This window comes from Cupressus sempervirens, chromosome 9 (genome assembly GCF_028749045.1).
Source record: "Cupressus sempervirens isolate cs-2001-9-10 chromosome 9, ASM2874904v1, whole genome shotgun sequence".
NCBI classification, from domain to species: domain Eukaryota; kingdom Viridiplantae; phylum Streptophyta; class Pinopsida; order Cupressales; family Cupressaceae; genus Cupressus; species Cupressus sempervirens.
This window is the reverse complement of record NC_143126.1, coordinates 2793548-2818449: the sequence shown is the minus strand read 5'-3', so window position 1 is coordinate 2818449 and position 24902 is coordinate 2793548. Positions and strand designations below refer to the sequence as shown.

The 24902-nt window shown below is 35.0% G+C and overlaps 1 protein-coding gene across 1 annotated transcript in view; it reads left to right on the top strand.

Annotated features, from left to right (window-relative positions):
- The first annotated feature begins 9964 nt into the window (after positions 1–9964).
- LOC149537330 (uncharacterized) overlaps positions 9965–24902 on the top strand; it is an 89039-nt gene continuing 74101 nt past the window's right edge. Inside the window, exons 1-2 of the mRNA XM_089802841.1 lie at positions 9965–10147; positions 10571–10703. Coding sequence (XP_089658967.1) covers positions 10116–10147; positions 10571–10703 — 165 coding nt within the window. The 5' untranslated portion in view covers positions 9965–10115. The remainder of the gene's footprint in view (positions 10148–10570; positions 10704–24902) is intronic.

Sequence of the window (24902 nt, the reverse complement as noted above, 5' to 3'; positions counted from 1 at the left end):
AGGAAGAAAGGGGTGGGTGGGTGGTTGGTGGCCTCGCCCACCAATTTTATTTTTATTTTTTGTTTTGATGGGCCCGCCTAACCCTTATAATAGTAGGCCCCCTCAAATAATTGTTGAATCAATTTTATGTTTTTATATAAAAATTGCGAAATTAAATCTAATAGGGAAAACCTCAATAACCATTCAAATCTTGCATATTAAAAATCAATTTCTGTTCCCAAACCCTACGTGATTAAAACATCTTATTTAATTATCATAACGAGGGTTTCTAAATCTTAATTTCTCAAATATAGATAATTTCGTAACAAAGAACAATGAAAATATACAAGGGTTTCGATCTAATTAATTCTTTCATAAACGAAATCAAAAACAAAAACTAGTAAATTACAGCACAATGATATCAACGAAATCTAAAATTCTAAGAACAAATTTATATAACCATGAAGAAGACAAGAAATTTAAGAATAAAAAACTACATTACAAATCAACCACAAGATTCTATTTTAATTTCATGCTAATCCGACAACACACAGAGCACACAAGTATTCCCCTTTCTTTTTGAAAACCTCCTTTGAAATTGCTCCTCCAAAACTCGGACCCCAAGAAATTAACTCTAAATTATTAACAAAGAGTTTTCCCCCAATTTAGGGCTTTGATTGTGCAATCACATGAAAATCCCTTTAGCTTTATTATTTAATTATATTTTAATATTCATGCACAACCTTTTTGCCATTTAATTAAAATATCTTTATTAAATAATTTTCTCTCTCTTTAATTAATTCTTGAGAAGTTTTTGATAAAAATATTTATTAACTTAAGTAATAATAATATTTAACATTTATTAAAAATGAACTCCTAGATATATTATTATTAAATTAAATAAATATTATTATGCTCAAAATTAGACTTTAACTAAATCTTTAAATTTAATTCTTTTATTTATTAATTTCTCAATTAATTAAATGTAATTAAATACTAAAATTTTCTTATAAAATTTTCATTAAATTAAATAATTAATTATTCTTTTAATTTGATTTAATTATAACAGAAAATAATCACAGACCCACAAGACTTGAAAAGAAAACCCATAATAAAGTACATAAAACTAGATTAAACTCAAGGGTTATAATCATGAATTTACATCACTTAATGAATTCAAAAGATAGACAACTCAGATTCTTGCCCTAGTTTTTAGGACAAATGGTTAAAGGATAGGATTTAGACTCAAGAGTTATCTCCCCTTTCTTATCATTGAGATATTGTGACAGGGTACGCTTATCTTGGCAATTTAGGCAAGTCGATACTTAACACCTGCAATCTGCATAAAATCTACGCTATACATACACATATATTCTAAACTAAACATGCAATGGTAAGAAGTGGTGCATCATGTAGATCTTGACTAGCAAGGGACTATAACTCCCTCCCTTAACCATATGAGAAACATCATACATAAAATAAAACACCATACACATACAAGTATGGGGTGAGTATCCATATGAAACACGTATAAATAATCCATCTAATTAACATCATAAAATAACTAAAATAACTATAAACAATCCTTATCATCAAGGAATAATCATGCATACATAAATAACTAGTACCAAGTAATCTCATCATATAATCAACTGAGCAAGAAATATATATGCAACAATCTGGAAAAAAAACCACTAATCATCAAACATAATCATAAATCTGACCTAAAAAAGTTCGGCAATAAGAACTGAAAAGTAAACTAGGGGTAGGCACTACATATTCACTGAATATTGCTTTTGGCATGAGATGTCAAAGAGGGAGAGTTTGCTATCATATTCACAAAATTTTTGTAAAGGGAGAATTCAGTGAGATGTCAAAGAGTGAGCATGAACTTGGTCTAATATCAAAGAGGCAAAATTTGCTATTAGAAGAAGATATTGAAGACAAAGTTTGCTGACAGAGGGAGAAACTGAAGGCAGAGGGAGTTCACATTAATAGAGGAAGTTCTCATGAATGAGAATTAGAATGAAATCAAGGATATTTTCCTTACTTTATTTTGCACTAAATTTTTTATTGTATTATGATATGTTGTGTTGCCATCAATGCCAAAGAGGGAGATTGTTGAAAACAATTAGTCAATTGTGTATTGTCTTTGATCACAAAATGTCATATATTTATTAGTTAGTGTATGTCAAGCTCACTAGGGTGATGAAGATAGTTTCCTATGTTTTCTGAGCACTCCTAAGTTTGCCAAGTTTAGAAGACATTGTTAACTGATTTCACTTGGGTGACAAAGAAAAGTTCGTAGAAGATTGAGTGTTAATCAAGCTTGCTCAGTTAATGAAGGAAAAGATGGATGGAGCCAGCGTTAACCTTGTTCACTTGGTTACCAAAAGAACTTTGTGAAGATGCAATGTTAACCAAGTTCACTTGGTTAACACAAGAAAAGTATTTCTAAGTTAGTGTCTATTGAGCAGGGTCGACTAACAAAAGATTTTTTTGTTTTGGCATATTGAGTTTAATAGATTTGTTTATTGGTTCTAGTTGACTAAGGAGATGAATATTAATTATTCTAAGTTGTATTCAAGCTGACTTGACAATGTGTATGATATAAGGTCAAGTTGAGGATTGAATGTGTGGAAGAAAATAGAAGAATTGAAGATACTTAGAGGAAGTGAATTTGACGGATAAGCATAATATCCTTGTGGAGATGCAAAGATATATTCAATCAGAAAGGATCATGTATACAAGCTAGAATAGAGATCTATAATCAATAATTCATTTGCATTAGAAATCAGGTCATCTCATTGTTACTTTCTAACCATTGTAGCAATGGTCTAAATCTCTTAACAGAGTTGGCTTAATAGCTATGTGTAAATCCTCTAATAAGGTGGCATTTCTAGATTGAAGTGTCTAAAGACCTCTAAAAAGTCCACTCCTAACAGGGTGATTAAATCCTCTAACAGGGGTCACACCTTACAATGTGTTTTGTAACCTTTAATAGGGTTGGCTCTTAACATGGCTCACTTTAGAGGAGTGAAAATCAATAACTAGTTGCAATTGGTGGTTTTTCCCAAATTGGGTTTCTACGTCAAATCTTGGTATCACTTATGTTCATGTTATTTCTTTTATGTGTATGAAATTAAGTTAAGTAAGGTTAATCATAGAAAATATCATAAGATTTGTAAGTTAAGCATATCCTAAGTTACAACATTTACTAGTGTAAACTGAGTGCCTTTGTGTTTGTTGAGCATCAATATTTTCAGTGAAGTTTGTGTTCTGTGTTGACATCTAATGTAATGTTCCCGTTATAAAACAAATAATAAATTAATCTTTGTAATGGGTCGATTGATTTATTTTATCTCAGACCCATTTTTATTTTGTTTTTGTAGTTTGTGTCGCCGTTGACTATCTTTGTACACCATTGGAAAGGTTCTCCTGATAGTTATTTAAGCATGGCTTGTAGGAAGTCTATAGGTATGCTTTGGATTATATTTTTTTGTACTACAAATTCCTGTTGGGAATTCTCTGTTGTTTTCCATTTCAGAAGTGAAAGATCTTCCCTATTTGGCTTGTGCGATTTCAGTAGGATTCAACCCTCACCCTACTCTGTTGTTGCATTGTATTTCTTTGCTCAGATTGGGAAAATTGGAGCAGTATCTTTGGGCAATTGTCATTTCCATTCAAGTCTATTTTTTTGTGTGGATTTCATTGATATTTTATTTGCTCATTTTGGTCCAACGACATATTTCACCCGTACGGCTCACCCCCTTCAATTTGTGTTGATTCATATTAATTGCACCTTCGTATGACCTCTCAATCATTCCATAAGGATCCTTGATTTCCCCCCTTGCATACCATTCTCTCTCTCCACACTATCCCATACGACCTTCAAATACTATACAACCACTCTCCCAACATCCCGTACAACTTTCTCATCTTCCCATACGATCATCACACCACCCCATATGGCCTTTCTAGGAATACCATATGACTCCTTCTGCATGCTAACTGGCAACGTACAAACTTTTATTTTATGTGTTTTGTCCTGGCAAGGAATTTGTACTATCTCCCTCCCCATTACATCATACACTTGTTGTACACCGTATGACCTCCTCAACAAATAGCTGTCCATATGGCCTTTACCTCCAAACAACCTGTCATATGAAATTTCACTTGTGGTTTTCGAACTGCTTCCAGACATCATCATACGAATCTGTCAATAGGAGTTAGAAGGGCATTGGATCATTATAGTGGTATCAGATCGTTTCATTCCTACCAGCCTGTGGAAAATGAATGAGAGTTTATAGCCAAACAAGGACACATTCTGTTAGTCGAATAGTGGATGAATGAGAACCAATCGCTGCCAAACTTGTGGCTCTTCTGAGGGAACTTGCTAGGAATCAGGCACAGATCACTGATACACAATGACTCATGGAAGAAACTCTTAAGAAGTTGGTGGAGAACAAAATGGTCACAGCATGTAATCAGTGTCGGGTAAATCACATCCTCAGCCAACATGCTCTCAACCTTCCATGCCAACTTTCCCACCACAGAGGGAGGCACATCACGAAGAGAGACAACCAAATTTCGAAGAGATGAGAGAAGACTAGAAGAATGCAAACCTTGAAGCAAACATTTCCTACAAAGATTACCCAGATCCGAGAATGAGATATTCAGGAGGCAAAAATAGAGGAGGATACTTTAATGATGATCTCAGGAGAAAGTTGAGTAAGGTGAATCTATCTCCATTTGACAGATTGAGTTCTATATTAGCACAAGCGTGGGTGATGAAAGTCGATACCTACTTCCAACTGAATCCTATGCCAGAAGAAGAAGCAATCAAATTTGCTACATTACACTTGGAGGGAGTTGCACATAAATGGTGGCACCATGGCACCATCACATTAGGGCATGATCAAATAAAGACATATGAAAAATTCACAGAGAGATTGATAAAACGATTTGTTGGGAAAGATCCTGAGCTCAATTTCAAAGATTTGGCACAACTGAGGCAAACTAGATTAGTAGATCAGTTCATTGTGAAGTTTCATAAACTTTCTATTTTGGTCACATACATTTTTGAGAGAAGGCGGGTCGTGCTCTTCATGGACGGACTAGCGAAACCACTAAAAGGTTGGGTGAAGGGATTCAATCGGTCTACCTTGTCAGAAGTAATCAGTAAGGCACAAAGTATGGCATCGTCATCGGCATCATCCTCATCCTCCCGAAGTCACTCACATCTGAAACTGTCAATGTTTCCGTGGGACAAACCTTCGCCCAAGAAGTCATCGTTGGATGAAGCTACCCGATAGGAACTTCGAGGGAAGAAATTGTGTTTCAATTGCAAGGGACCTTGGGAGCTTGGCCATCGATGCCTCGGGAAAGGGAAGATCCACTACATTGAGGTCATATCCGATGATGAGGATGAACACAAATAAGAAGAAATATCAGCTAAAGATAACCAACCCTACCATGACACCAACATTAGTTTGAATCGTACGGAGAGGATTGCTACTTTGGTACAGTGCGAAGGAGCCATTGCATTGGCTGGCAGCCTAAGGTGCATAGCTTTTCGTGCATGGGGTACCTTTCAGGGACAAAGTGTTATGGTGATGTTGGATAGTGGAAAGACTCTAAATTTCATCAACTCATCCTTGGTAAGATAAAGAAGTCTCCCTATAGAGGCGCACATAGGCTTTCATGTCAAGGTAGCCAGAGGGACTTTCCTGCCCTATATGCACCTTGTTCCTCAATTGAGCATCATAATGGTGAATCACACGGTAACTGAAGACTTCTTCATAATGGACCTGGTAGACATGGAAGTTATTCTTGGCATACAGTGGATGGATACCCTCGATGAATACAACCAAAGTTTCAAACGAATGGACTTCACTTTTGTGGTTGATGGAAAGAAGGTTGTCCTTTGAGGAATGGCGAATGAAGGTCTGAAGGAAGTTTCTGTGCATTGAATGGAGGCAATCTTTCGACACAATGACATTGTGTGGGTTGCGCATTGTTTCATCTCGACAAAAGCTATAGAAGGGAAAATAACACCTCCACAGGATGATGAGCTCCAAGATATTTTAAGTAGACATGAAAAGGTTTTCATGGATATTCCTCCTAGCATACCACCGCACCGAGGGTTTGAACACACTATCGAGTTGGAATCAGGGGCAAAGATGATCATAACCACACTGTACCGCTACCCCAAGAAATTCAAAGATGAGATCAAAAGGAAAATTTAAGAATTGCTAGAGAAGGGATGGATTCGTCCCAGTTCCAGCCCATTCGCATCATCTGCAGTGTTGGTCAAAAAGAAGGACGAGATGATGCACATGTGTGTGGACTACCATGCATTGAAAAAGAAAATAATAAAGAATAGGTATATCCTTTCCCTCACCCTCTCTTTTGGTCTACCTCTTGTGGTGTATCCTCTTACATCTGGATTTTTAGGCTTCTTGGATTTAATTGTCTTCTTCTGTGTTTTCCATCCCCCCTCCTCTTCCTACTTTGTTTTGGCCCTAACCAATGTGTCTCTGACCTACTACAAGAGATCCCTTTCCTGGGGTAAACCCTCACTTTGGGGGTTGAGGGTCATTACCTTAGAGATATCTATTATACTAACTGATCCTTAGTGCTTTCCATCTCCATGGTTTCAATAGGGTTTTGGCCGACACGATCTTTAGGACTTTCAACCTCAGGATGTTGAAGAACTAGATCCTTAGGACTTTCTATTTTCTCCATGACTACAAGTTGCTGAATAATTATGTCTTGAGGGCTTTCCATCTCCTCTGTGGTAACTGGGTGCTGCATAACCGCTTGGTTATTGTGAGAACTGATAGAGACTCCATTGATATCAAGAACCAAGGGGGGGTGAGATTTCTCCTTCCTCAAACACCATTCCTTCTTCTATTTTATGGTCATCTTCCTTGTTTACCACTGTAGTGTCGTTGCTAGGGGACATATTAATTTTTGAGCTTCCCCCTCGTTGTTTATCACAATCTCTGAGAAGGTAATTTTCTCCTTCTCTTTTTGTTCCTTTGGTTTACAAGCATCCCCAGTGTGTCTATGGGTTTTGCATTTTTTGCAAAACATGGTAGCATTTTCATAAACCAGTGCTTGTATATGCTTCCCAAACCTAGACTTTAGGATGACAAGTGGGAAGGGTTTTATTGATAGCAACATTTATGCAAAACTACTCAAAGACTAATATAGATTTAGATAGGGTAAAACCATCCACACCAATAAAGTTCTTAAACGAGTCCTCAATCCATCTACAAATTTTTTCATCCCATAATTTTTAGTGGTAGGCTGTAAAGCCTAATCCATACCAATGCCATGTGCAAAAGGTCATTACAGGGTCGAATCTCGGTTTCCATTTGGCCATAGTAAGGGGATGCTTACCATATAACAAGGACCCCACTAGAACCATGGATAAATCTTCAATAGTCGCAAACTTGAAGAGGAAGAGGCATGGCCAATGTGGAGACACTTCCCTTTCAACTTCCACATGCTAGAAACCCATTTCTTGACCATTTCTATCGATGGTGTAAAGTTTACAAATCTACCCACCATTGACATGTTAAGTTCTACCATGGTTCTATCCACTACAGATTCAAGGAGCCCTATCTTCATTCCTTTGTCTATGGTATTAATGTTTACAAGAACTGACTCTATAATGCTCTTAGAGGCCCCCACCAACGCAATCTTTTAGCAATGTTTGGTGGGGTTTTGAGCTACAGACCCGACAAGCTCCTTAGAGACAATACTCTGGGATTCCTCGACAATGACTTTCTCCTCTAAAGGAAGACCTTGGTTAGCTTTGACAAGGATAGGGTAAGAGGAAGGGCCTAAGAACATAGGGCCATATGGCACATGAGGGGAGAATAGATCCTCCTCATCATCCACCATTAGAAATCTGAAAAGAAAAGAGAGCGAGAAAGCAATTATAATTTTTAGTATATGTTTTTATAATGTTATAATTATGATTGATGTTGTAATAATGATTTGTTAAATTATTGAGACTTAAACATATATTAAATACCAAATTTAGAGTGAACACATTAAAAAACTGATTAATATTCCTTTCAAAATAGTACATAAAAAACATAATTTCACACATGAAAATGAAAGGCTCGCAATTTACCAATGCATTGTAGGCTCTTGCCTATGAAAATGTAAATTTTCATTTATATCTATAAATGACTAATTGTATAATTAACTTAAATTATGTATTTTTTAAACATGATTAAATCTGAATATGCATACTTCTTCATTCAATTGTGTGAACATTTTTTGCATCACATATTCAATTATCTTATCTTTTGAATTGATAGAATATAGAAATCAATGTCACAAAATGATTAAATCTTTAAGTTTACTTAATATTAACTTTTATTTCACCAATAATCTTATTATTTTAAATTCTTAGACTTCATCAACCTAGATGGTGTAAAGTTTACAAATCTACCCACCACTGACATGTTAAGTTCTACCATGGTTCTATCCACTACAGATTCAAGGAGCCCTATCTTCATTCCTTTGTCTATGGTATTAATGTTTACAAGAACTGACTCTATAATGCTCTTAGAGGCCCCCACCAACGCAATCTTTTAGCAATGTTTGGTGGGGTTTTGAGCTACAGACCCGACAAGCTCCTTAGAGACAATACTCTGGGATTCCTCGACAATGACTTTCTCCTCTAAAGGAAGACCTTGGTTAGCTTTGACAAGGATAGGGTAAGAGGAAGGGCCTAAGAACATAGGGCCATATGGCACATGAGGGGAGAATAGATCCTCCTCATCATCCACCATTAGAAATCTGAAAAGAAAAGAGAGCGAGAAAGCAATTATAATTTTTAGTATATGTTTTTATAATGTTATAATTATGATTGATGTTGTAATAATGATTTGTTAAATTATTGAGACTTAAACATATATTAAATACCAAATTTAGAGTGAACACATTAAAAAACTGATTAATATTCCTTTCAAAATAGTACATAAAAAACATAATTTCACACATGAAAATGAAAGGCTCGCAATTTACCAATGCATTGTAGGCTCTTGCCTATGAAAATGTAAATTTTCATTTATATCTATAAATGACTAATTGTATAATTAACTTAAATTATGTATTTTTTAAACATGATTAAATCTGAATATGCATACTTCTTCATTCAATTGTGTAAACATTTTTTGCATCACATATTCAATTATCTTATCTTTTGAATTGATAGAATATAGAAATCAATGTCACAAAATGATTAAATCTTTAAGTTTACTTAATATTAACTTTTATTTCACCAATAATCTTATTATTTTAAATTCTTAGACTTCATCAACCTAGTTTGAACAATTCTATATTAATAATAATAATAAATTTATGTTATTAATATTCTTTTAAATTATATGCTTCGTTCTTTTATTTGCAACTTAATTAACTTATTATGTATTTTTTAAACATGATTAAATCTGAATATGCATACTTCTTCATTCAATTGTGTAAACATTTTTTGCATCACATATTCAATTATCTTATCTTTTGAATTGATAGAATATAGAAATCAATGTCACAAAATGATTAAATCTTTAAGTTTACTTAATATTAACTTTTATTTCACCAATAATCTTATTATTTTAAATTCTTAGACTTCATCAACCTAGTTTGAACAATTCTATATTAATAATAATAATAAATTTATGTTATTAATATTCTTTTAAATTATATGCTTCGTTCTTTTATTTGCAACTTGCTATTCTTATGTTATTTTTTTTAATTAAAAAAAAAATCTTTGATTTTCTTAATATTCAAATTCTAAAATAGCATAAAGAAAATGTTACAATTTTTGTTATTTTTAATTTTTCCTTCCCTCGGGATAATTCCGGGATTGGGCCTGCTTTTCAAAATTACAAATTACCACGAATCTGTTTGTAAAGAAAGAAAGTAAAAGCACGCACGACCACTTCAATGATAAAAAAACACATAGGATATCCTTTTATCATTTTTTTCGACTAATTGACATCAAATGTGCCTTTCCTTCCCCTAATCGGACCGAGCCATAACCGAGCTGATACGCAGAGAACGACTCAAAAATCCATAACCATTCCACTAATTCACCTCTCCAGGCATTCATGTTCGGGAAAACTTTCAAACCTGCAAAATGGTAAGAAGAATCCTATGCTCAAGGAATACTCAGTTGTTTTTAACTGGTGTTTACTATCTCTCTACGAATGGTGTTGTGCATGGAATACCCAGTTTGTTGTTTCAGTTTTATATGTTTTATTTTAATAACTTTATAAATTGTTTTGTTGGCCATGTTATTGAAACTACTGAAACTAAACAGTAAACAATATATTACAATCAGGTTTGTGAATCAATTCTGCTTCTTTGAATTTGATTTCAGATCATACCAGTCTTTGCTAATTGAATTGTTTTATCCTTTCTTTTTGTTTGGTGATGGAAAAGTAACTTGTAAACAAGCTATACGACCTTAAATCTGTTTGCTGTCATTTACAGAAATTAGATTCATTTTTTTCTCGGTTTCCTAGTATATGATTAAATTGCTTGTTTTGGGCGTGTTGAGCAGCAAGACTGCTCTGAGGCTTGCGATCTCTCGTATAAAGCTGCTGAAGAACAAGAAAGATGTGCAGTTGAAACAGATGAGAAGGGATCTGGCTCAGCTTCTTCAATCTGGGCAGGAACCAAGTGCCAGGATCCAGGTTAGCGTGTCTTCTTGGTTATGTTTTATTTATACTGAGTTTCTGGATTAGATTGTGTGAAGGTTTTTCCATCAACGTTTCGAATCACACTACGTGATCCATCATCAGTTGGAGAGAGCAGGAGGCTGATGATGGATCACGTAGTGTGATTCGAAACGTTGATGGAAAAATCTTCACACAATCTAATCCAGAAACTCGGTATAACTATCATGGATTGTGGAAATCTGTTCGCATTAATATGTTTTATTTATTTTGACCTAGTTGATTTGAATTTAATTTGATTGTTTGAGGGTCAATTCATTTCAGAGTAGTTTGTTAGTAGAGGTTGTTGAAGTTTTATGGCCTCGTTTGCATGCTCAATGGAGAACTTTAAAATGAATTTCAAATATTGAGAAAGCATTGTTGTTTACATCATGTCCGGACTTCTTTATCTCAAAATTTTTACCTTCTTGCAGACAATCTTCTTCTTAAATACTGTATTACTAAACTCAAATAATATTTGATCGGCCCATAGATTCTCAAGACAGGATATAATGACTATTCCACTTTGCCACAATTTTCTTTCTTAGCTGCAGTGGCTAAATACGATGTGTATACATCCAGGGACGATTTGATAAGATTTTTGCAGCATCCTGCCTAGAAGAACAGGCCAGCCTAATATTTCAGCGAAAAGGGCCAATGGGTAGTACCAGAAGATGGAGAAACCTCCAAACGTCCATTGAACTCTAGAAGATGTGGAATAGCATTTATGGTACTTAACTATCAGCAGATTCATTCTGCTCCTATCCAAGGCCCAAAATCCTCAGGATATGGATCTTTGTGAACTGCAATTGTACTGGGTAGAACCACTTGTTGACGATACCAAAGTTTCACTTCACAGAGTTATTTGTTTATAAGGCCGAGAAAGATCTTGTTTTCCATGAAGATCCTTGATTCATTATTAAATCAGGCCATATGAAACCTTCATAATAACCTTCAGCCTAATGGATAGGCTTCCTGTTATAGTCCTTGGACAACGCTAAATCCACTACCCAGAAATTTCTAGTGAGAGGTTACTCTGAGAAGAATAGGTAACACCATGGGAGAGTACATTCTGCTAATCTTGTACATTAATAAGCAGTGGGCAACTATTGTATCCTCTTTTCCTGTTGCATTCATTGTTGATGGCCATCTGGCAAGGTATGTCCATCTTCTAAGCATGGCTCCAATTTTCTTTCATAGCTGTAGTGGCTAAATATGATGTGTATACATCCAGGAACGATTTGCTAAGATTTTTGCAGCATCCTGCCTAGAAGAACAGGCCATCCTAATATTTCAGCTAAAAGGGCCAATGGGTAGTACCAGAAGATGGAGAAACCTCCAAACGTCCATTGAACTCTAGTAGATGTGGAATAGCATTTATGGTACTTAACTATCAGCAGATTCATTCTGCTCCTATCCAAGACCCAAAATCCTCAGGATATGGATCTTTGTGAACTGCAATTGTACTGGGTAGAACCACTTGTTGACGACACCAAAGTTTCACTTCATAGAGTTATTTGTTTATAAGGCTGAGAAAGATTTTGTTTTCCATGAAGATCCTTGATTCATTATTAAATCAGGCCTTTTTATGAAACCGTGGATAATAACCTTCAGCCTAATGGATAGGCTTCCTGTTATAGTCCTTGGACAATGCTAAATCCACTGCCCAGAAATTTCTAGCGAAAGGTTGCTCTGAGAAGAATAGGTAACACGACGGGAGAATACATTCTGCTAATCTCGTACATTAATGAGCAGTGAGCAACTGTTGTATCCTCTTTTCCTGTTGCATCCATTGTTGACGGCCATCCAGCAAGGTATGTCCATCTTCTAAGCACGGCTCCAAATTCTCAGGAAACATCTACAGACACCCTGAACTCATGAAAAGATGGTAAAACTCAGGAATATCCCAAAAAGGAACCTTATCTGATTGAGGGTGGTAACAAAAGCTAAGAACAAGTTGCGTTCTCAAACAAGAAATACAGGAGCACAAAAATAACAAGTATAGAGGCATGATCACTTACATGAACACCATGCAACTTTTGAATTGTCTCATGAAATGCGTCAGATACTTTGCTAGTTGCGAGAGTATAGTTAAAGATCAAACATGAGCATATGTGGTAACTCTGTCCACAATGACGATGATGACACCTTTTCCTTTTGACATGGGTAATACAATGATGAAGTTCATTGAAACTTTCTTCCATGTTGACTGAATGGATGATGGTTGTAGAAGCCCTTGCTTTTTTGTTGTCTCATACTTGTTCTTTTGGAAGATCAGACATATTGTGACAAATTTTTGAACATCTCCTTTGAGGCTTCCCAAATAAGTGTTATTTGATTCTATCAGGTTTTCAAGAGACACATCTCCGTGTTTTGGTTACGCATGAAGTTCCCTCAAAACCTTTTTTTAAGGAGTGAATTTTTCCCAAAAAAAAGCTGATCTTTGTATCACAGAGGGTTAGCTCTCCAAGCAATTCTATTGAATGTATGAGGGTCATCTTGCAAATTCTGAATAGTTGTGAAGTTGCTTGATCTTGATTCCATTCCTAATTATTCTTAATCCAATCTGTTTGTAATATTGATACAGTGGATGGCAGTGCTTCTATATTGTCTTCCCTTTTAGATAATCAATTGGTTGCAACATTTTACTTTCCTTTCTCTTCTTATAAATCATTGGAAAATTATATCTTAACATCTTAGTGATTTATGTTTGCTGCTAGTTAGATTTTAGCTTTTGCCGTAGAAAGTAGTTGAGGTTGCGATGGTTTCTCTTAACCTTAAAAAGTTGACTTATCGACTTTCTTGAATGTATATAATATGGTGAAAATTTCCTTTGAGTTATCTCTCAAATACCTTAGCATGGAATTCTTGCATTAGAAGTGCACGAATGCCTTGTTCCAAAGCATAACATTCCATAATAAAAGTCCAAATAAAGTATTTAGTAATTAAAAGTGGGATGATACACATGGTTTGTTATAGTTTTCTAAAAGATTATTTTTGTAATACCCCAATTGTTAGCATGAATGCTGATGGTATTCCTTTGGGGGAGTATCCTAAGCATTGCTAGAACACTTAAGGAGATTGTTAGCATGATTGACATTTTGCATTCATGACTATGTTTGTCATTGATGTCAACATAGTATGGTTTCTGTAAAGACTGATAAAGTAGTAGATAGAGAACAAGGTCGTATAGATTGTACATTGATGATCAGGTCAAGCGCAGTTGAGGAAGCATTCTAAATTGTGTCCTGATGAAGTGGTTAAGAGCATGTACAGAGAATCGAAGACATGAAGGAGATATTCCTGATTTACAGAGGACAGTTTATAGACAGAGTACCTAAGAAGCGGTTTCTGATGTTTGGATTGTATCTCCTAACATAGATATAATCTTGATACGTGATAGTAGAAAGCCTGATGATGACGTCAGTGAGTGCGCAAGGTCTAAGGTTGCACGTGTGGAAATTTGTAAAGACTGTGAGCTGACAATGATTTGTAATTACGAAAAGATGTAATGTTTTGCAATATCTTAATGAGGTCCTACTATAATTAATTGGGAAAGCCTCAAGGCCGACTCTAGGTATTATTTTGAGAATATGGTATAAAGGAAGATTATTTTCCTTGTGCTTAAACATGTGATTGATTTATGAAGTGCGAATTGTGCAAGTAATACGTGAAGTTGCTAAATGTGTGTAAGCGATCCAAGGGATTATTTGGATGCGAGATTTGTGATCTGGTATTGAGATCAAAAGAGGATAAGTCCGGTCAAGAGGACAGAGGAGCTGAAGATTATTTCATTTCTATTATTCTACAAGGAATAATATGGAGACCAGTTGGACAGTGAGTTTGGTGGTCTTGCCCCTAAAGCTATTTGGACAGTGGGTCCATTTGCCTTCTACAACTCCTAATAGGGTTGGAATCTCCTGACAAGGATTCAAAGTTTCCTAACAGGGACTGATATGTACTGAATGTATTTCATTGGCTCCTAACAGAGTCCATCCTTTGAGAAAGAACTTTTATATTAGTACATCATTTTTTGGGTGCCATCCCCACCGGGGTTTTCCCTTTGATCAAGGGTTTCCCTAGTTAACATATCTGATGTTATTGTGTATGAGTATCTTGTTGTGGTTGCGGATTATATTGTTTACATGGTTAAGGATTAATAAGGTTGATAAATGTTTTAATAGTTGGATAATTGATTCACCCCCCCTCTTAGTTATCTTGGTGTACTTTACTTTCTAACACCAATAACCCAAGGAAAATATTTTTTTTGAGTCATTTTCCATTCTTAGGTGGCATTTCAAAATTCTCATGCTATCATGCCTTACTTTCATTCTGTCTACCCTCACCTTTCCTTTTCTTGCATTTCAGAAACTTGGGCTTCCTTTTGCTAAATCCTTTTCCTCAATTCTCTGTGCCTTTGCTTCTCACTTCTTTCCGACTTTAGGTATCTCCAAAGCCCAATCTCCCAAGTATCATTGAAGCCTAATTTACGCAATTAATGACCCCTGATTTCTACTCTCTCTTGCATCATTTATTTGTAGAGTTTGATCCTTGCTCTCTCCTGCATTAGGTGTCTTTGAAGTCTAAGCCCTATCATTCGATTGATATGGCTATTTCGGCTTGTAGACCTTTCCATCCTCTTGCACCTTGGCATCCTTGCACTCGATACCTCAAACCCTTGATTTCAGAGCTTCAGAGAACATAATGATAATGTACCAGATGAAAACACTTTGAGTGGCATGCCAACTTTTGATTGTTGGTCTCTCTTACCATTGAATCCTCTTGTGATATGTTTCATGGACCCTTGCTTTTAGGCATTATTTTCCTTAGACCCTTGTTTGATCAAAGAGTTTCATCAATTACCATGGCCGAACAAAGAAGCCATTAATGGCCTTAAATTCACATGTGAAAGAGGGGTGGAAAACTTTCGAGTATCTCCTAGTACATGTGGGCCCATGCTATGCCTTAAACTTCTATATAAAGAAAACAATTCTTTTAGTTTGTGTCTTTTGGTTTTCATATCAATATACCCTAATTTGCAAAGTCAAGCACTTGCCTTCACTTGTTGGATTTGAAGTTGAAAACCCTTGGATTTGGAGATCAATAGAGGCAACCCTTGGGTTGTTTGAGGCGATTTCATTTGAAGATTATGTTTGCGCTAAAACTTAAGTATTTTCTGTTGTTCTCCAGCATTTTGTTGCACATGTCATCAATATAGATCTACTCTACTATATTGGGGGATTTCTAGTTCATGTGTGCAAATTGTTATACTTCTTGTGGATGTTTTAGATTCATTGCATTTCGTTTAAGTACTTGTTACTAGTTTTGTTCTTACAATCTTGTATTACAAAATAATTGGTAAAATACTTGCTTGTTATTAACAGAAACTGAGAGGTCTATATATACAAAAGAATAAAGTGATGTTTCCTTAGGAAACGATCGTAAAGAATAGAAATATTCTATTCTAGCTAAAAGAAAGCTAAAGAAAGCTAACATATAACTACAAACTAACTAATTTTAGAAACATTCTAATATTTACAATAGATTACAAATAGATAACTATTAACTAATAATAGAAGCTTATCTATTATCGTAATACCCTCCCTTAATGTTTAATCTATCCAGAGCACAAAGATGTTAGAAAGCGTAAAAGATAGATTTTGTTTGCTTAAAGTGCTCTGCACTGTTCGCTGTGGGCTACGAACCGGATTGCTTAGATAGGGAAGCTAAGCACTTCAGACATACAACCTTCAGGTGACCAAACTTGTGGCAATAGTTGTATTGAATGTTCTTCTTCCAAGAGCCTTTTGAAGTTGGAGCAGAGGTCCTTTGTTGAGAAGACTATTGTGAACCAAAACCACCTTATCCTTGTCGCGATATTCGAAGATGGTTAGCATATGCACGTGACATAATTGCGACCGTTGAACTTTTGATTTTCGTCGAGCAAAATATTAGTAAGAGATGCCATAGCACATTTTTCAATGAAAATCTTTGAAGACACGTACTTTGAGGCAAAAAAAGAAGACCCAAAAAAATTGAAGGTGTACTTAGAAGAGAGCTCAAAAAACCCAGAAAGAATATGTTGTTGGTTTTTGGATCCACTGGCTCAAAAATTGAGGCACAAAAATCAAGGCACTTAAAAAAAACTGACAACCCAGTTGAGCTCTCAAAAAACCAAGAATATAAAGTGGAAAAAATAGGCCACAAAAAAGATGGGCGATTTTTAGAGAAATTTGGACACGAGTGGCAGAAAAATTTGGGCGTGAGTTGCAAAGAAATGATGCCAAACAAACCTCTACGTGAACAATAGAGAATAACCCTCAATTTCTAGAGGATTCAGTTGCGCTAGTTACAGATAGAAGGACGTGAGTTTGTAGACCGGAAAAAATTGCGGGAGTTATAGAAAAATAGCTCAATTTTTTTGGCAAAAAACCCTAGTTGAACCAAAGGCTTTGGAAGCAAATATGCATGAAAATAATTTCGAAAATAAAAGGCAGATAATTTCAACCACAAAATTATAATTATTTTCGAAAAAATTTAGAGTACTGGCTCTATACCATATTACGAAGTAATTGGTAAAATACTTGCTTGTCATTAACAGAGATTGAGAGGTCTATATATACAAAAGAATAAAGCGATGTTTCCTTAGGAAACAATCGTAAAGTGTAAAGTTTCTGCAAATTCTATTATAAAAATCAGACTTTTCTAATATCATTTGACCGCTGTAGATAATCTTCTTTACTTTCTTAATGTAGGAGTTATCAGAATGTTGAATGCTGTTATGAATTTGTCTCTGCAATAAATTCGTATGGGGCAGCCTTGCTTGGCGGAACAGACTTATGATTATTGTGTGTCCTCAAACTACAATAATACCTACCATTTATATCAAGACCAAAGGGCATGTCCCTTAAAGGAACATGACCTTCCCTAGGTTGGCCCAAACACCACTTGAAGAAATCGGTGCCTCAAGGAAATAATTAAATACTTAACTAACGTAACAAATTGTTATGGTTAGTACAAGATGTGGTTTCTTCCAAGGATCACCGCCTATCTCATTGTCAAGTCTAGTGCATATAAAGGCTAAAATATGATATAATGGGAGAAGACTAAGGTGCGGTCTGCACTTCTCAGACCAGTATGACTATTGGGTTAATATTTAACACTCCCTCTTAAGTTGATAATCATACTGAGAGATACCATATCTAGCATCATCAATTACAATGAATAAGCATAGATTGATACTCTATATCTATCTGAGTCTTTCGAGAAAAATGGTATCATGTAACATATGATATTGAGTCATATAACCATCTTGTGATACGACTTATCACTTTATACTAGTGATGTCAGTATTGCATGCAATATACAGGAGAAAATCTGAAGAATGGTTAAGTTCTTCATTTATCCAGGTTGTGATTCATAGGAACTGGCAACCTGTATCACAACTTGATCTTGAGTTTAGATCTGCCAGAACATAGGATAAAGTCTGAAGAATAAATTCTTCCTTTATCCAATTTGTGATTCATAGACATGGAAATGCTTATGTCACAACTGATCTTGAAGTCACCTAGATCTAATAGTAGTTTTATACTGTTCAATACATTATTTGAGGGATCGTCATCTCTCATAATGTCTTTAATACAAGAATTCATTACCTCAGAGATTGTCACCTATTAAATAACAAATACAGATGGTGGAGCCCATAACAATCAATAGCTTGACAAATAAAATTATTTTATTAATAATTTAAAGAATACAGAGGAATTACAATTCAACCATACCAAGTCTTTTCCTGAAGTGATCTATCATCACTCTAAATAGAGGTTTGTTGAGAATGTCTGCTATCTGATCTGCAGTGCAAATGTATTCTAATATTACAGTATTCCTGTCTACCATATCTCTTACATAATGGTAAGGAATTTCGATATGCTTGGACCTGTCATGAAAAACTGGATTCACTGAAAGCTTGATGGAACTCTGATTATCACAATGAATAATAGTAGGATTCATGGCTTGCCCAAATAATCCCACAAATAACTTTCTAAGCCAAACCTGCTTCTCGAGAGGCCATCGCTGCTGCAATGTATTTCGCTTCTGTGGAACTTTCTACTACTGAAGACTGCTTTTTGCATACAAGATATCATTTCTGATTCTAAACTGAAATAACATCCTAAAGTACTTTTTTTGTCTTTAACACTTCCACCCCAATCTGAGTCAGTGAATCCATGTAAATCTAAATCAACTTTCTCATATTTGAGCCCAAGATTAAGAGTGCCTTGTAAGTATCTCATAATGTGCTTGACTGCAACTAGGTGGATCTCCTTTGGCTCACACATAAACTGACTTAAGGCATTAACAACATAGCAAATATCAGGTCTTATATTTACCAAATACATAAGGGACCCAATCATCTGTCTGTAGAGAGTAGAATCTATGGAAGGTGATTTTGCTGTTGCTTCTTTAAGTTTATGTTGATTAGTCTCCATTGGAGAAGACATAGACTTGCAATTCCACATTCCAAATCTCTTCAAAATATCTGATGTATATTTCTCTTGATTAAGTATAATGCTGTCAGAATTCTGCCGTACTTCTAGTCCAAGGAAGTAATGAAGGAGTCCCAAGTCCCAAGTCTTTCATCTCGAATTCTCTAATTAGAACTTTCTTGCATTGATCTATGAGATGATCATCACTAGTTATTAGTAAATCATCAACATACAGTGTCAAAATTACCATATCATCTTTATCCCTTTTATAATATAAATTTGGATTGGCTTCATTTTTGGAGAATCCTAAACCGGTGAGATACTTATCAATTCTTTGATACCAAGCCTTGGAGCTTGCTTAAGCCCATAAAGAGCTTTTTTGAGCCTACGATTCTTTCATACCAAGCCCTTGGAGCCTGCTTAAGTCCATAGAGAGCTTTCTTGAGCTGCAAACAAAAGCGTTAGAATTGTGAGTTTCAAATCCTTCAGGTTGCTCCAAATATACTTCTTTTGTAATCTTTCCATTTATGAATTCTGTTTTTACATCCATCTGATGTACTTTCCATCCCTTCGATGTTGCAATGGCTAGGATTGCTCTTACATAGGTATATCTGGCAACAGAAGCAAAAGTTTCTTCATAACCAATCCTTCTTTCTGAGAGAATCCTTTGGCTACAAATTTGGCTTTATATTTCTCAATGCTATCGTTAGCAACACGCTTTATTTTAAATATCCACTTGGAAGAAACAACAGATTTTACTTTAGGTCTTGGAACAATTTGCCAAACATCATTCTTCATAATAGATTGGTATTCTTCTGTCATAGCTTCTTTCCAAACTGTATGTTTAATAGCATCTAAAAGATTGGTTGGTTCTGTTTTGGACAAATCATTCATGTTTGTCGTATAACTAGAAAATCTTTTGGGTCTTTTGCTTTCTTTGACTGTTCCAGAAGGTGCATCAAAGTCTTGTGCTTCCTCGATTGTTTTAATGGCCCAAAGTGGTCTTTTCTTTGAATTTGAGTTTCTCCAAGATTTATGTTTTGAATTTCATCTTCAATTTCTTCCATGTTCTTCCTTTGAGACTCAGACTCAGTATTTCTTTCAAAACTAGGTAAAGGAGAGGGTTCTTCAGAACTTAGGGCTCTTTTGAATGTTAGATCTTCTTCAAAAATTACATCCCTACTAAGTTTAATATTTTTCTGTCCAGGTATGAAAATCCTATATGCTTTAGAGGTTTCACTATACCCTAATACCTTTCTTTTCGGAGGGTTCTAACTTAGTTCTCTTTTCTTTTGGAACATGGATATATACAGGGCACCCAAAAATCCTAAGATGACCTATATTGGGTTTAACCTTAGTAAAGACTTCTTCAGGAGTTTTGTCTCTAAGGTAGGAGTGAGGGCTTCTATTTTGAATATAGACATCAGTGCAAGATGCTTCTACCCAAAGAAAATATTCTAGATTCTGATCAAATATCATAGCTCTAGCAATTTTTATAATTGTTCTATTCTTTCTTTTTGCTACCCCATTTTGTTTTGGATTATAAGGAACTATATACTCTCTCTTAATTCCTATTTCTTTACAAAATCTTTTAAACAAATCTGAGATATATTCCCCTCCATTATCAATTCTAAGAGTTTTATTTTTATGTTTTGATAAGTTTTCAGTTAATGTTTTGAATTCTTTAAATCTCTTTAGGATTTTTTCTGATTATTTGCATTTTAAGAAGTAAATCCATGTTTTCCTAGAGAAGTCATCTATGAACAAAATATAGCACTAGAATCCTCTAAGAGAAGGAACAGCCATAGGTCTACATAAATTTGAATGAATTAATTCCAAAACATTGTTGTTTTTTCTAGTGCTATCATGAAATAGACTTTTGGTGTTCTTACCCAAAACACCCTTTGCATATGCTTGAGTGGTCTTTATTTAGTTTAGGTAAACTGGTAACCATCTTCTCCATAGTTGATAAGGTTTTGAAATTTAGATCTCCTAACCTTCTGTGCCATATTTTATTTATGTCTGTAGCTTTATGAATTAAAGCTTGAATAGGTCGACTAGGTTTCAATTTAATTCATACAAATACCCTTTTCTTTGACCAATCAACTTCGCTTTCTTAATTGAGGAGTTCTTAGCCTAGGTTATTATTTTACCGTCCATGAATGCAACATTATGTCCATCATCTTCAAGTGCTGTAATCGAGATTAGATTTCTTTTTATTCCTGGTACATAGAGTACTCCTTTGAGAAGAAGAAAATTCCTTGATTAGTTTCAAGGTGCAATTTCGAATTCCTTCGATGGAATGTGCTGAATTATCACCGATGGTGACTTTGCCATTAACTTTTTCTGATATAGAGTAGAGTGCTTCTTTGTATCCTATTATATGTCTAGATGATCCATTATCAATTACCCATGCTTTACTTGAGACTTCATTTGATAGTGACGAATACAATACACGATTCTCGGGATCATAGTTATCTTCTTCCCTAGTAACATTTGTACAGCTCACTTGTTTAGAATTCTCGGGGCAATTAGATCTATAGTGTCCAAACTTTTCACATTTGAAGCACTTTATTTTGGATAGATCTTTCTTAGATTTGTCATTCTTTTGATTACCCCTTTTCTTCTTGCTTTTATAGGAGTTCGTATTAAGAACATGAAGTTCTTCATCTTCCGTTTTCAATTTCCCTCGTTTCTTTAGTTTTCTGAATTCTTCTTGAAGACAATCTCCCTTAAGTCTATTGAAGTCAGGAAGTTTATCTGTGGCACTTACTTCTTGAGCGAAAGTTTCCCATGAATCTGGTAATCTGTCTATAGCCATTAGTGTTAGTTCCGTGTCACTAATGATGGTTCTTATACTTGAAAGTTCATCTCTTAAGCTAGCAACCCTTAAGAAGTAAGAATTCATCGATTCTCCCTTCTTTATCTGAATGTGATTTAGTGACCTTTTTAGTGAGAGAACTCTAGTTGCATTGTTAACCTCATATGCATTTAGTAATGCATTCATCATAGCAAATGCTATTTGATGTTTTGTTAGCGTGGATCTAATATGATCTAAATTGCTTTCCTATTTCCTTTAATCTAGAAGGATTTATGAGGTTCAATTGTAGGTTGTCTGGATGTCGATTCAACAAGTTGTTTTACATCATTTTCTTCAAGAATCATCATCATTCTGAATTTCTAGGCATCAAAGTGTTCTTTCCCATCAAACTTGTCCTCGGGTCTGATTGTGTATGCCATTGAAGATAGGAGAATGATGCTATATATATATATATATATATATAATGTCCGATTACTTAATTTGCAAAGCCTAGGTTCAACTACCAGAGCTCTGATACCATGTAAAGTTTCCGCAAATTCTGTTATAAAAATCAGACTTTTCTAATATCCTTTGATTGTTGTAGATAATCTTCTTTACTTTCTTAATGTAGAAGGAGTTATTAGAATGTTGAATGCTGTTCTGAATTTAATTGTCTCTTCAATAAATTCGTATGGGGCAGTATTGCTTGAAGGAGCAGACTTCTGATTATTGTGTGTCCTCAAATTACAATAATACCTACCATTTATATCAAGACCAAAGGGCATGTCCCTTAAAGGAACATGACCTTCCCTAGGTCAGCCCAAACACCACTTGAAGAAATCAGCACCTCACGGAAATAATTAAATGCTTAACTAACATAACAATTTTTTTTGGTTAGTACAAGATGTAGTTTCTTCCAAGGATCACCGCCTATGTCATTGCCAAGTCTAGTGCATATAAAGGCTAACATATGATATAATGGAGAGAATACTAAGGTGCGGTCTGCACTTCTGAGACCAGTGTGACTATCAGGTTAATATTTAACATAAAGAATAGAAATATTCTATTCTAGCGAAAAAAAAGCTAAAGAAAGCTAACAGATAACTACAGACTAACTAATATTAGAAACATTCTAATATTTACAATAGATTACAAATAGATAACCATTAACTAATAATATAAGCTTATCTATTATTGTAATATCTTGATGGGTAAACCACATTGTGATTGCGTCCCTATTATTAGATATCAAAGAAGGGAGCAAAAGAAATTCCAAACCCAAGCGCTAGATATTAAAGATGAAGGTATGGTAGAAGAGGGAAGAAGAAAGTATCTGTAACAACTGAAGTAAAGGCAACTTCCTCCATGTAAACATAATTAGATTGTATCAAAAACAAGATGCATTTATAGATCTAATGGGACAATTGTTGTTGCATACTTAAGAAAACCTAAAAAATCTAGAACTTGTTAAATTTTGAACCAAAATACAATAAATGCAATATACAAAAACTCACAATTTCACAAGAATAGATAACACAAAATTTATGTTGGGTAAACCCTCCCCTTGAGGGTGAAAAAACCAGCCACACAAAAGTTTGATCCTCTTAATCAAGAAACTAAACAGAAATGTTAACAATCAACAATAGAACCTTAAACAGTTTGAGCCTAGCCACTTGAGGGTGAAAAACCCAACCACACAAAAGTTCGATCCTCTTAATCAAGAAACAGTCTAAACAGAAAGGTGAACACTTAATAATCAACAATAGAACCTTAAATAGTTTGAGCGTAGCTTGCGTCACATCTACAATAAGAGCAACACAATATGTATCTTTCAAATTACAATATCTCTCATTGATCATGATATGTATCACTGCTCACACTCTAAATAAAAAATAAGAAAAAGCAAAGACGATAGACTGAAGCAGACATGGGGATGCTAAGAGTGGCTGCCATAAAGCTTGACAAAAGAGGCTTAATACTGTTGTTTCACGACGAAGATAATGTCACAAGAAAGTCTCATATGATCCTCCAGAATTATCACATCTCCAATGTTCAACCAACCCATGATATGGATCAACCAATGCCAATCACCGTTTGAAAGGCCTTTGACGGGGTAACATGAAGAGGCATTCCTATTACACTATAGTTAATTAATGACAGTAAAGATCCCATGACGGCCACAATCCACAAGGACACACGATCCATTTGAAACATAAACACAAGCCATGAAGCCATATCATTTGACTTTGTTCTAAAGAAGGAACATGTCACAGCAATGATCGGAGGGTAATAGAAAGACTGTTGCCACAAAAATGATAATCTCTCATGAGATTACAGCTCAAAGGAGCTTGCACACCATTACCATTATTCTGGGTGGTGACAGTTATGAGAAGAAGTTGTTTCATCTTTCTAGAATTGCAAAGCCTCGATAGATGAACAATGTAGAGAAGATGCACTTGTGGCAACATATACATTAGCAGTGAGAAATCAGCTGTTTAAGGGTCATAACCAAAGTTATAAAACATAGCAGAGAAGAAAACTGAGAACTGTACAAGACCGGTAACACAAGGCAATGAGCCAAGAAATGAAAAACAGAGTCGTACACAACATAACCATATTGAGTAAGGTTACGAACACTTTTAACATCATTGCAGCTATGAATGATATATGGTGCAACTATCAAAACAATAACACTCCCTCTTAGCAAAGTAGAGATCATTCATATGACATGGAGTCTTTCAACATGACAAACACAATGGCTACACCCATATTTGTCAATAGCAAAACTTTATCTTGAATTCTCCCAATGTGATATCATTATTACGATATTAGATAAGTTTTTATTATTAGTTAATGGTTATCTATTTGTAATCTATTGTAAATATTAGAATGTTT